The 13,772-nt window shown below is 42.5% G+C and overlaps 1 protein-coding gene across 4 annotated transcripts in view; it reads right to left on the reverse strand.

Annotated features, from left to right (window-relative positions):
• The window catches only part of FAT3 (FAT atypical cadherin 3), a gene marked incomplete at its 5' end in the record, with an annotated part of 320,867 nt that overhangs the window by 11,334 nt on the left and 295,761 nt on the right, over nt 1-13,772 (reverse strand). For all 4 annotated transcript variants that reach the window (XM_080342231.1, XM_080342229.1, XM_080342230.1 and 1 more), the window contains 2 exons: nt 301-454; nt 9,062-9,530. In XM_080342231.1, the coding sequence (XP_080198357.1) occupies nt 301-454; nt 9,062-9,530 (623 nt within the window). The remainder of the gene's footprint in view (nt 1-300; nt 455-9,061; nt 9,531-13,772) is intronic.

The following is a 13,772-nucleotide window of genomic DNA, read 5'->3' on the forward strand; positions in this document are numbered from 1 at the left end:
ACAGGCTTTATGGGATTGCTCAAGAGCCTTTAACACTTAGGTGTGCATATCTCAGTGAAAACTGTCTGGAGGTAACATCTTTAAATAATAATTTAGGAAGCCAAGTTCAGAAAAGCATTTCTGAACATGCAAGCCTCATGGATTTCTCAGCTGTCGGTAGCTTAGACTTGAAATAAGCTCTAAATTTTAAGCTATTTTTTGCTAGGTGAATCATATCTTCCGAGTACAAAACACCTGACCAATAATCCCACCATCACTGAACTGAAAAGCTGCCATTGCCCAGCTGGGAGGGTCACTTACGTTACTCCCGTCAGGCCGTTTTTGCAGTTGCAGATGAAAGCGTTGCCGATGGGGTCGCACGAGCCTCCGTTCCGGCAGGGATTGGGGAAGCAGGCTGTGATCTCCAACTCACAATTCCTTCCCGTAAACTGGGAGAGGCAATTGCACTGGTAGCCTGGGAGGTGAGGGACACAGAGAAATAAATCAGAAGCTTACCACTGTGTCTGTCTAGAAGCAGGGGGATCCATTAGGCTACTTTACTCCAAAATAATATATTGAAGTCTGAGTGAAAGAAGCGGTTTATACTCATTCTGGTATGGCTGTGTGGTCCACACTAATGCCAGTAGAGTGTTTGTTTATCTGTGATGTCTGGACAATTGGAGCTCATCTCTACAACCAGGGACCAAAGGAAGAGCTGCAATCCAGACCATCCTGATCATCCTGATTCAATTAAGAATAAATGACATCCATGCACAACTTTGGCCACAAGAAATATTTGATATCAAGTATGCATCTCCCAATACTTTTGAAAATACAGAACATATTTGCTGATAGCCATAGCCCACATTACATTTGGGGCTTCACCAAAAAATAAATACATGAGCTGAGAGCTTTTACACATCTGCCTTTTACAGGGATGACATAGTAGGGATGTGACAATAATAAAACACTTGATAGTGATAATTATCACTTTCACAGAGTGCCTCATCCAGGCATGAGCTATAAACTTCGTAATACAAGGAAAAGAATTTCATGGAAACAATGTGGAAAAACCCAAGTGGAGGCACGAGGCAAAAGCAATTCTGCATTAAGACTTTCACATCTTTTATGTCCTATCCTATTCAATTCACCTTGTTCAGTTACTGTAATTAAATTCTTTCATGAGGACAGGATTTAAAGAACAAACTTGGAACCAGGCTTACTGGTGTATTCAGTCAAGCGTCCAATCCTATTTAATTGAAGATAAATGAAATAGATACTCAAATATCACGCTATTTTGTTGCCCTGATACAAGAAGGGAGACAGAAGCACTGCTGTTTTCAAGATCGCAAAGTCAAGAAGATAAATGATCCACCTCTGGGGATTCCTAGAAGCCATATTTGGTCAGCATCAGCAAGATGGGGGCTATTTTTTCACGTTTTTTACATATCTCACACCAACAGTCTGAACAACTTTCTGGACCTGAAGAGATCTGGGACTGAAGAAATACAGAACTGTGACTGCACTGGGTACTGAATTTTGATGCAATCCCTATGAAAGATTTACTGCCAGCTGGCAAAGAAGCTGATCTAGAAACACTGCAGGTAAAAATCACAGCATGAATAAATAAGGCTGTTTCGGTGGTTCATTTTATGACTGAACAGTGACATCTATAGTTCAAATATTTGCAGTAACGTTTTATATATTTTTATGGTCTCAATGAGTTTAAGTGAAATGAAAATGTTCACATCAAATATAAAACAGTTTATTCATAAACAATTCTGTTGCCTTATATCATAGCAGAATAGATATGGTCTATTTCCTAACTGATACTTTAAACCTACACAACTTTAAAGTGACTTTAAAAACCAAGTACCTAAGTTACTAGCTGTCAATCATTCATAAGACAGAGCCTTTGAATTGATTTCTTTCCATGTCTTTTGTTTGTTTCAGCTGATTAAGTTTTGAGTTCTCAGTCTGTGACACGTTCTGTTACATTTATTCTTAAGAAATTTTGATTTGGTAAAAAAAAAAAAATCCTTTTACCACTACGTATAAAAGGAACATGGATTTATTAATTATTGTTGTTGCCTATTGCTTATATTAGAGATGCTCTAACTTCAATTAACGTTTTGTACTATGAGGGGATAAACCATGGGTCAGAGCTATATTGGGTAACATATGAACCAAAATGAAAAGTGTGCTCCCGAAAGCCTACATTTTTGACTGAATTTGATTTAATGATGGTGAAACACGGTCAGGTATTAGAAGACTGAAATACTCAGTATAGATTCTAAGTCTAGGGATCAAAGTTAGAAATAAAAAAGGCAATATATTGAGAGAATATTAAAGCATAATGTGTATCACTGACTTTTCCTCCCGTTGGAAGTGCTGCCAAGCACCTGCCGACTCTGAGCCACTTGCAAAAGCCACAGAACCTTCCTGTGACACATGTGCTCCACGAGGTCTCCAACACAGAAAAGCATATGTCGAAATTCATGGAGCAGGGCAGCGAAGAGCTTATACGATGGCTCAGAGAGGAGCACACGTTGACTCGGCCAGCAGACTTGCCAGACCTTTTATCCCTCTCCAAATCTCTCAGCAGAGGCTGTAATTTTGCCCACTGCTGCACATTGTAGCCACATGGCCATGGACAAAGAGCAATCGTAAAGAAAATCCTTTTGGTCAAGAGTGCAACCTAGGTCTAACAAAGGGTTTTTATTACACTTTTCATTTAATATCCATGTAATGTATCATGCTTTTCTTCCCATCCATTTAGCACAAGAATAATAAGCAAACTTCCCATGTCCAAGCACAAGTTGAAGAAAAGGCCAAGTGCCTTGTCCTTTTGGCAGGGGATGAAAATACCCTTTCAAGCAATCTAGGGCTTGTCCCTGTTCACCATGAAGGCACTGGGAAGTCTTGGAAATTCATCAACATTTTAAGATCATACAGAACATCTTCATATGTCCAAGAGATATTAATATTTCATTTTGCACACTGATGCTTGAAAATGTTGATAAGCATTCTCCAAGGCAGCAAATTTTGTGATATCACCACTGTATTTCTTCAGAGGGAATCAGTGGAAAGAGACAGAAAGCTCTGGTAAACACATCTGCAATGCTGCTGGAGTGGGACCCCAACACCCTGAGTATGTGCCACAGTATCCTGTGCCAACAGCTGACCTGAGAGCAACAACAAGGTGTGAGCAACGTTACACCCCTTTTAGGCTATGTCTACATTAGCAAGGCCTGCAAAGCAATGGCAGTGGGTCTGTGGAGAAAAACAGTTGGTGCTGAGGACCCAGCATCGTCAGTGCACACATTTCTGGGCTTCAGGATCATGTTAGCTGCACTCCTGGTGCACACCTTCCAGCGGAAAGCCTGGTCCTGCTCCCTGAGACCTCATGTCTCCACAGTGGGAACCGAAGCACAGCAAGAGGGGTTGATCAGAAGATTAATGTCAAAGCTCATTAATGATCTACAGTATCATGTAGATATAGTCCTCTCCTGCTTACACACAGTCTTGGGCTTTCCGGTTGTTTTATAAGGCTTCTCTCATGCTCCTCCACTAATCTGAGTCCCCTCTAATGCAGCTGAGTTTCATCTTCTCACTTTGACTCCAACAGCTTCTCCCTCCTGCTTTGCTGACATGTCCCTGTCCAGAGGAAAATGGGTTTTTCATCCCAGACCTTACCGAGGAGCACCATGCTGTAAGAGAGGACACGACACAGGCTTCCTGCCTACACCTATGTTTGCTTGGCACTTAATAAGCAGAGACAGTGGCAAAAGGCGGGCACGGTGCCATCAGCAGATGGGATGCTGTTATGCAGCGAATGTCTCTGTTGGTAGCATTGCCAGCCTGAGCATCTGAACGTCTGTCTGCCCTCAGGTTTACTTGGCTGTATTAAAAAGAATGCTCCGAACTTCTGCCAATTTCTTTTTGAACATGTGTATGTTCCTGTTTCTATCTATCACAGGCAAGAGGAGCTGGCTTTTATCTGTTATGTACTTTGGCTTTTCCGTTTGATCTCCCCGTGTAGTTTTTTTACCTGATGTGCTGCTAGACCTGACAAACTCTATGTCCAGACACAGGCCTGCCCTCGGCCCTGCTCACATAGTGTGTCATGGCAAGTTAATCGATGAGAAGAACTGAAGGTGAAGAGGACCTCGCTCAGCACTTGTATTTCAGTGTGTTTATAGACATACCAGGCCACCTTCAAGAACTCTGTGTTCCTCAGCCATACATATTCCTGCCACTTCAGATTTAACTTGTCTTCAAACAGATGATTGCCTCTTGCCTCTAGTTGGTACGAAAATTAACCTTAGTCTTTGTTAAATTGGCACTTTCTATGAAAGGATTGACATGTATGTGCTTGGAAACTGGAAATTTAAATCCAGGTTTCTAAAAGCATAGTTATAAAAAAGAATAAAACCCTCCAAATTTCTAAAAAGCTTTTAAAAAAATTAACCGATGTGCATTTGGTATGTTAACATTACAGCATACTGGTGTGTTTGTGCATGAGAAAAGCAAGATTAAAAACATAAGACCAGGTCAGTTCATGACTGGGGTATTAATACACCATTTTCCCCTGATTTCATTCTTATGAACTACCTAATCCTCAAAACAACCTGTATGTTAATTTCGCCAACATGCTCTAAAACCTGTATTAAAACCACCACCAAAGTGCCAGGTTTTTTTTTAAAAAAAGGTGGGGGGGAGAGGGATCTCCTTTGCTTAGGAGATGTTTCTGCTCAAATGTTTCATGTTCAAATAAAATTGCCTACTCATATAAGCCATTTACTTCAATCAAAGCCAGATGTATACAGGCCTGATCAAATTAAAAGGAAGTAACTATACTTATAATTGCAAGCTTTACAAGCACAAGGCTTGTCTCTGTGGTTGAAAAGCTTGGTGTGGTGTTCAGATTTGATTACAGTAAAGCTTTCTATTGCTGCGATTGCTGATGTTGTTACTCAGGCAGATAAACATACATTTACTATTGGCAGACCTGGTAACACCACTCTATGATTAAGGTTGTGTGACATTTCCCGTTTTAAGACCTCATATTCAGCAACTTATAGCTTAACCACACTTTAAACACTTGGTTGAATTTTCTTGGGAAACTTCAGTACAAAGAGCCAAGTTATTTCTGAAAGTCGTGCTGTTTGTCAGGTTCCAAAATGTGAAAGCTATCTTTAAAATATCTTTACCGACCCATACTTCTAGGTCGGGACTGAAAAGTCTGGAAGAATGCAGCCTGTATTTCAAGGCTGTGGTTTCCAGTGTCTCCAAGAAAATTGTCCTAAAGTTGCATATAGCTCTTTCTGCCAGGAGTCTCCTGAGCTGTCAGACTTGGTGAACGCTCTTACTCCTTTCCCAGCCCCTTTTAAGCATATATGGTGTCTCCTTGTGGGGTTCTGGACATACAGTGCCCTCCCTTCAACCCCTGACAACGCCGGGCAGACGCTGCTGCCGTGGGACTTGATTCGGACCCGTGTCAACAGAGGAGCACAAGCAGAGGTTCACTTCATGGTCGCTTTCTGCTGGCCCAGATACCAGACTTTGAAAGCAGACAGGTTTCTCTGTACTCTTGGTGACATCTTGGAGCACCTGAGCTGCCTGTGCTCCCTGCTGCAGGCTGAGATTCCCGTTTTGTCCTCCCATTCAATATGCTGAGAGGTCAGACAGAAAGAATCATAGAAGAGGTGGAAGGGACCCACAAGGATCATCACGTCCAACTCCTGTCCCTGCATAGGGTAATCCCAAAGTTCACACAGCCAGCACGGGTCAACCAGTCCTACGCTGACTCTTCTTTTGGAGCAAAACCTTTGCCATTGGTCCTGAGCTCTGTGCAGCCCATACACAGTGTTGTTCCTGTGCCAGGCACTTTGAAATTCCTGTGAATTTACCCATAGGAACCCTGGCAGCAGCAGCGTGGACACACTCCTAGTGCATACAAAGCACCACTTCAGCAATTCCCCAAACGGAGCCATAATATTACCCTGTTCCCATAACTGCGGGATGAAGTCGAAGGTAATGAGAGGAAGCTTCTTATTAATGGTGAACAGGGCAGTAGGCATTTCTATTGAAAGGAAGAACTCACAACAGGAATACTATTATTGAGGTTTGAGTTTTAGATGATCAATTTATGCAAATAATATGTAAATTTGACAAGGGCCCTTTGATTTCTGGCCTGTAGCCAGCAGCTCTTTCATGTTATAATGTGGGGTAACCTTTGCTTGACTGTTTACTTTTAAAAGTTAGCTATAAATCCGAGCTTTCTTTTCCTCTCAATTTCCTTGTACAGCACAGTAGGGTTTTTGTAAAATGTTAACAGTATATGAAATCTGCTTTGTAAAATTCAAATTAGAAGATTTATTTATTGGAACAAATCCTATCATTATGCCTATTTAGGAAAAGAGCATTATTCTCCAGAAACTTTAATAGGAGGATAATATCACAGAAAATATTAGTCAGGAGTTTGTGATGCTCATGAATGCCCTTGGACTGGGAAAAGGAGCTTTGCATGGTACATTTTTGAATGCTTTCCCTCACCAAAAAAAGAAAAATGTTGTCATTTTCTTTATTAAGATAAAAAATGCCGAGTTATTACTTTTTTTTTTTTTTCTATTTTAAATGAAAGTCAGCTGCTAACATCTATGTCAGCAAATACAATGGCTGATGATTCTTAAATGCATGCAATTTGTGGGTCCAGAACTAGCATTTGCAATGCTGTTGGGCTCTCTGCTGTATGGAATGTAATTACGTGGCCTTTTCGCATATGGACGACATTAACAACAGCATCTCTCTGCCTGGTGGAAACAAAATTGCCCATGCCTTCTCCTTGTGGGCTGGGCTGCGCAACCACTGACGTATAGTCAGGGCCCATTGCGCTGGAATGATGGCTTTATAACAATCCTTTATTTACATACACTGCTGAGGCAGTGAAAACAGCGAACAGATTTTTGAACGGCAGGCAGCCGAAACATCCCCGCAGGGCACGTGCCCCTCGCCGAGGCAGGAACGCAGGCAAGTTAAATCAGATCCACGACTGCTTTCCAGTGGTGAATTCTGTTGACGTGAAAATGGTGTGTGCCATTCCAATAACAAAACAGGTCCAATCTCCAGCACAGCCTGTCTCTCCCCCGCCCCACCGCTCCCCTCCTTTTGAATTGGCATGCACATGGCACTGAGAGGAAAAGAATTACTGTAAAGCGTTTCATTAGAAAGGTTTCAATTTACTCATCACGAGATTGCTGAGCAATATTGTAAATAGTTTCAAACAAAATCAATAGAAGGAGCTGTTCTTGTGCTTCCTAGGATGCTAGCTTGGCAAATGGTTAACCTCATTTATTAAGTATGGAGTGTGAATCACAGCCATGCTACGTCCATGTACATATTACAGCAGTATTTCCTAGGGATTTAAATAATCTTGCTTAGCAATTCTCACAGTGGCTGCAGCATCCTTCTGCCTCGGAATGATTTTCTTTTGCCCTTGTTGTGCAGCCCTCATTTTCTCTCCTTCCCATGGTAAATAAAGACACTTAATGACATAGACATGCAGCAACATTTGTCCTTGTGTTGCGTATCACATCCTGGCCTGCCAGTGCTGTGCTTCATTCCTCTCAACTGTTCTCCCATCTCCTTCCAGCAACAGCAAAGCTGAGACCATCCCTAATGCATCCTTTGCCCTGGCATGGGAAAAGAGGTGGCTGAATCAAAGCCAAGGATCCAGAGGAGATGCTAGCTGAGACATCTCAGCATCAGGGCTTCCTCTATAGAGGCAGGGTTATCCAAATGAGAAACTTCTTCTTTTGCTCAGATCTCACCAGATCTCAGCCTTGAAAATTAAACTGTTCTCAAGTTTAGGAAGTTCCTGAAGTTTAGAAAAAAAATTGTGCGAGGGAGGAGAGTCAGAAAGGAAATATGAGAACAAAGCTTAAAACAATGAAAAACAGAAATAACAGTTGCAGGTGCAAGGGAACTGCACGGACACATTAAAGTAGAAAGCCCCGGACAGTGGTTAAATGCTCTATAAGAAAAGACTTCAGTGGGAACTTCCCTAGGGAACCATGGCCAAAACCACTGACAATAAGTGGATGGAAAGCTCTGAACTTACAGAAGACCTCTCTGTTGAGCATCCTCTTCAGCCTGTGAAATGTCCTTGCTAGGAGGCAGGGGTGGTAAGATCTTGCCAGCTCACTGAGACCAAGCTTTAGTCTGCCAGAAAAGGTGAGCAGTACTGCCTGCTCATGCAATATGGGGGACCGGACAAGAAACCTGAACACTGCAGAGAGAGAACAGTCCTAGAGGAAATGTTCTACACATATACCATTCACTTTTTTCCTGACAGGACACTGATCATTCTTATGGTCTGGTAATTTGTGTACTACATTGCTGGATACTAAGTCACTGGCACCAAATCACACAAACCACTGTATAACCACTGGATAAGAAACTCCAACACAAGCACAGTTTAAATCAATGCCCTATAAACTCTGGATAATACCACTTAGACCTTGAAGCACTCAGGGCTCTGCGGAAGCTGTAAAATACACTTCTGGGGAGGGGTTTATAATGGTGTGGACTTACTATTTTCCTTGCAGACATGTAATCAAATTACTCACTCACAAAAGGACCAAGGTGTTTGTAGACAGCTCAGTAATTATTTGTGACAGCTTCAGAAACACAGAAAGGCAACAGAGTCGTTGCATCTGTGATGGACGTTTGAAATCACCACACAACATTTTGTGTACAGCCTTCGATGCTGTAAATGTATCCTGAAAAATCCAGCTGAGCATTACAGTAATTGTGATTCTATTGGTTTCTATAGAAATTGGATTATCCCAACAGCCAATAAATCAATTTCCTCCTGGAACACTAATGCAATGAGAAGGGGCACCATTTCACCGTTATTTATAGAGCAAACAGCTTTTACACAATTTGCAATACCTATCAGAGTTTTATAGAGTTCATGAGATTTTTCAAGCATGTTGCTGCATTAAACCATCTCTGGCAATAAATTGTAGGGGAAAATAGGGAGGGGGTGGGAACCCATAAAGCAATGCAAAGCATTTACCACCAGATGGCACGCCGATACAGGTGCCGCCGTTCTGGCAGGGATGCCTCTCGCAGGCATCGGGATAGAGGACGCAGCCAAGCTTTAATTCCGTCAGACCAACCACTTCTGCAAAGCTGCTGCGCTTGTTCTGGAGTGGCAGCTCGTTGTTGTTTAGGACAACTGAATCCAGGCAGCCCTGGAAGCCGCTCAAGACCTGCGTTGTTCTCTTGTCGGTCAGGCTGCGGACGTTATCCACCTGCACCTGGGCGCCGAAGTACACGGAGCTATCGGTGCTGAGAGTCTGGAAATAAAGGGGGGCTTTGCGGCGCTCCACGTAGCTGTCGTCCAGGGACAAGCTGGTGAAATTGCGATTCAGCTCCAGGAAGACCGAATGCCAGCTCCCATCGTTAACGGCCCTGCCAGAAATTCCCAGGATTCCTGGGCCACTTCCACAGTCCAACTGGAACCACAGTTTGCCATCGACAATCTGTGGGAGGAAAACAGAAATCAAAGCACTTCAGGCACTCGGCTGTCTGGTAATACACTTGCATAGGGAATGTGGAGACATAGAGAACTTCTAGACAGTCTCTATACAATTTTAATGCTGTTCTCTCATATGACTACAAAAAAACTGCGCCTGTGTCATCAGCAAAAATATAAGGTGATAAACATCAGCCTACTTAGAATTTACCCAAAGCCAGTTACTGCAGGTAAACTGAAAATATAGAAAAAATATAAAAATACAGATGCAGACACAGGAGAGGACTGAGATAACATATAGTATATAGTATAGTATATCTCACTGAAATGGGTATAGACTCGAGGACCCGTGTTCTGCTCTTGGCTCTGCTGCTAAGCAGTTGTGTCTCTCTGAGCAAGTCCTGCCATCCACCCCTGTGCTGTGCATCTGCTCCTGGTTGTTGATGCTACCAAAGGACAGATCCTCAGGGCAAGTGGCTGTTTGAGAGAGGCTGTGGAAAGGTCAGTGGCCACTGCTCTCAGCTGGGGATGTTGGGTGCTCGGCTCACGCACACATCCTGCGCCTCTCTAACCATTTCGAGCATCTCAGCAATGTATGGATTTGTCCTTAAGTGTTGCAAGTTCAGTTCCTCTACGGACAATAGTAAAAATCTGGTTGATCAAAAATCAGTTATTTTCCTAGCATGCTATACTACCTGTTCTGGGTATACCTCGTCAATGACATAAGATGGCTCCTACTTTTCTTCCTTTCCTGGTATTCAAGCTGGGTTCATGACTTCAGAGGAATTGTTAGGATTTCTCACTCTCTCTCCTGCCTTTCACCCATCTGAGGTCCTCATAAAGGGAAAATCTGTGCCAGCCTGCTAGGGCAGGCAAAATGCAGAGTGAGGGAATAGGTATGAAGTGCTGCTTCCCCAATTAGTAGTTTACTCAAAGATTTTAGGTTACTTTAACAGATGGCAGATAAGTTTAAAATGGCTGACAAGGCTGGAAATAATTTCTTATGACACATTAATTGGATTCAAGCTCTCTGAAAGCTCTTGCAATTATTTTACCTTTATGTCATGCTCTAGGAAGTATTTATTTCTGCAAACCCCATCTCAAGACAGTTTCGTCCCATTATTTATCCCCCTGAAAAGTTCAGGCGCTGTGTCCTTTTTCATCCTTCCCTGCAGCGCACATTGTGCTCTCACTGGTTTATCTGTAACACAAACCTATTGCCCTCCTCCAGCAAAGCAGAGTTGCCATAGCTGTCAATGGAAGACCCCTCCAGAGCTTTGGTGGCCTGCTAAACTGGCATGACTAATGCAGATGTGAACATGCTGCATTGTGTCCATCTGTCTTTGGCCATTTTTGGCTGTTTCTGGCATGAACAGTTTAAAACTGCATTAGCTAAAGACATTCCTTGGCATGTGTCTGAACTGGTGCTCAAACTCTTCTCTGTCAAGCTCTCTGATGTGGCTTGAAGGTAAACAGGATACTGTTAATCTACAGGAGCAGACTGTGCTGTTGTGTCATTATCAGCATTTTACTGCCCTGGAGGTTCACAAAACTACCTGGAGGAAAGCTAAGGGTAAAATACTGACTTCTGATGATCTCTGGATTTCCTTCTCCTTTCCAGACCTCAGTCTCTTGACCAACTGAATTAGGACTGGGCTGTAACCTCAAGCCAAGTCACACTGGGCAGTCGGGTGTAAACCACACCACTCCAACACTCTGCAGTTGTTTGGAGGGGGACACACAGAGATGCTAAGCATGCGACAGGCTCCCTGTAAATGTACCTACTTACTTTGCATGATATGAGGGGTGTTAAAGGAATACACATGTAGAAAGAGCTAGAAGAACAAGATTTAGTCCCCTGCTATGGGCAGCTAACTATTTTGAAGTTCTTGACCCATAGGCTGTGATGAAACTGAGAAGTGACATCTATGATTGCAATACAACATGCTTGAGGGATGGATGTTGCCTGGTACTCCTACAACTCAATCAAAAAAAGGCTAATGGGTGTATAGAAAAATATGTCTGGATCATTTTTCATTTAATTTTTTTCTTACAGGACTCAAAACTCAGCTGTAAACTATTTCTGTAGATTGAAATTGGGCCTAAAGCATCTGCTCAGGAGGAATCTCAGTAAACAAGATGCCCTGATAAACTGAGCTGGTTTCTCTCCAGAGATGGAGCAGTAGTTTCTTTTCTCCCTGCACAACAAAATAGTCCACAAACCTTGAAGGCACTGCTCAGAAAGTGTGGTCTGGCTCAACAAGAATACAAATCAAAAAGAAAAATACATGCCAACCTATTACATTTTGAAAAACAGCCATAATTGGATAAGCAGTTAACTTACTTCTAATTCAAAAGGCTTTTTCCTGTGGAAAATGTTCTACTGATTGCGTATAATATACATATACCTCCCCTAAGACTACTTATACCCTGAAGGACCTACTGCCTGCATGGCTATTACCCTTACTCACAGAACATGCTTTTCCAATTATCTTTATAAATACAACACCACGTATGAGCACCTGGGATAAATATTACACCATTTGTATATGGGAAATGATCATCTAAAATATTTGCCATTAAAATATGTTTTATACATCTTTCTCATCCACTTTTATTTTTTTTACCAGCAGATTATCTGACGTACACAGTAAATATATATTGCCTGAAACACTATGTTTCCTCCCTTTTATTAAAACAGCACTAGTAACCTCCACCTCAGGCTAGAGCGAAAGCTGGAAAGGATGGCCCGACGTTTACAGTACTAGCCTAAGATATGATAGATATCCATGGGAATCCACACTCTGCAACACTCTTCCTCTGGGATCTCAAGCAAGTCATTAGCTTCAGGTCTCCATCAGTGGAAGAGGGATAACGTCATTTCCCCACCTCACACCACTGTGTTACAGATACATACATTAAATGCTGTGACATGCCTAGATACCCCTAGCAATGGGATCATAAAAATACGTTCCTTAATCAGATGGTCACAGGCCTTGATGTGTCAGGGCAAGCAGAATGTATTTATACCCTGCCGGCCCTGTGGCCCTAGAAGGAGGAAGAAGAGCAGAAATGTCCTGCAAGGAGCAGTGGCTGCAAAGGTCCTGTCTGCTGAACAGCTGGGCAGCATGGAGAAGGTTTCATCACTCAACAGGGCAAAACGATGTATCCACTTCTAAGCATGCAGAATTCGACCATAGATCTTTGACTCGGGAATTAATCCCTGGTGTTCCCGTGATTTTCTGTGGTGTTGGGGACACTGTTCAGGCCCCAAAAGGGGCTCGTTGATTATAGCCTGGACCTCAGTACCAAGAAAAGCTGAACTTCAAGTTAATTTCTTAGTAAATGAGGTACATCCAAGCAAACAGTGTGGAAATCCAATGAATGGCCAATGCTGTTGCTCAGGCTCAGCAGTTATCCAGACAATAATGTCAGTGGGATGACTGGCCTGGTTGAGGGCTGATAGCACCAGAGCCTCAGTTCAGGACTGAACATGTGCCACTGCTTTTTCTGCCATCTGTGTGATGTAAGAGAGCTTGAGTTACTCCATCTCACAGCAGAGAGATGCAAACTCTGCAGCCCCTCGCTAATGCAGCCTATGATGCCAGCAGACACGTCTGCACCAAGATAAAAGCAGAGATACTGCTTCATCCTACCCGGACAAACAATTCCCATGCTTCCATCTCTCAGAGCTTTCCAGGCTTAGTTACAGTATCTCTCATTATAATTCTAGAACAGAGAGGTTAACGCATCCTTAGGCATGTGTGCTCTTACAGACGCAAAATTCCTCACCTATAGAGAAGTACAAAGAACAGACCAAGGTTCCAAAAACTGATGCAATCTGTTACGTTTCAACAGTTTCATTTGTTGAGCAAAATGGAGCCAAACACATACTGTAAATTATATTAGAATATTAGCCTGGCTAAGGTGTCTGGCTAACATCCATATTTGTGTATCAACATAGGTAATAAAATGATCAAATGGTTCCTCTGAGACCCCCTTAGGCTCACACAGTCCATCTGCAGTCACACGCCACGGATACAGCGTGCTGCCTACTAATCTATCTGGGGAAATATTTCGTTAGCCGAATTACATTTCAGGTTCGTTTGTGTAAAACAGTGTATTTAATTAAAATATTACTCGTTTCAACTCCAGCCATAACGGGGATCATATCCAAGCTTCAGTCTTATCCAGCATAAGCCATGCAGCAGTAATGCATTAAAATGTATAATACACACTTAACTAAAAC

The sequence above is a fragment of the Nesoenas mayeri genome, assembly GCF_963082525.1.
Source record: "Nesoenas mayeri genome assembly, chromosome: 1".
Taxonomy (NCBI): domain Eukaryota; kingdom Metazoa; phylum Chordata; class Aves; order Columbiformes; family Columbidae; genus Nesoenas; species Nesoenas mayeri.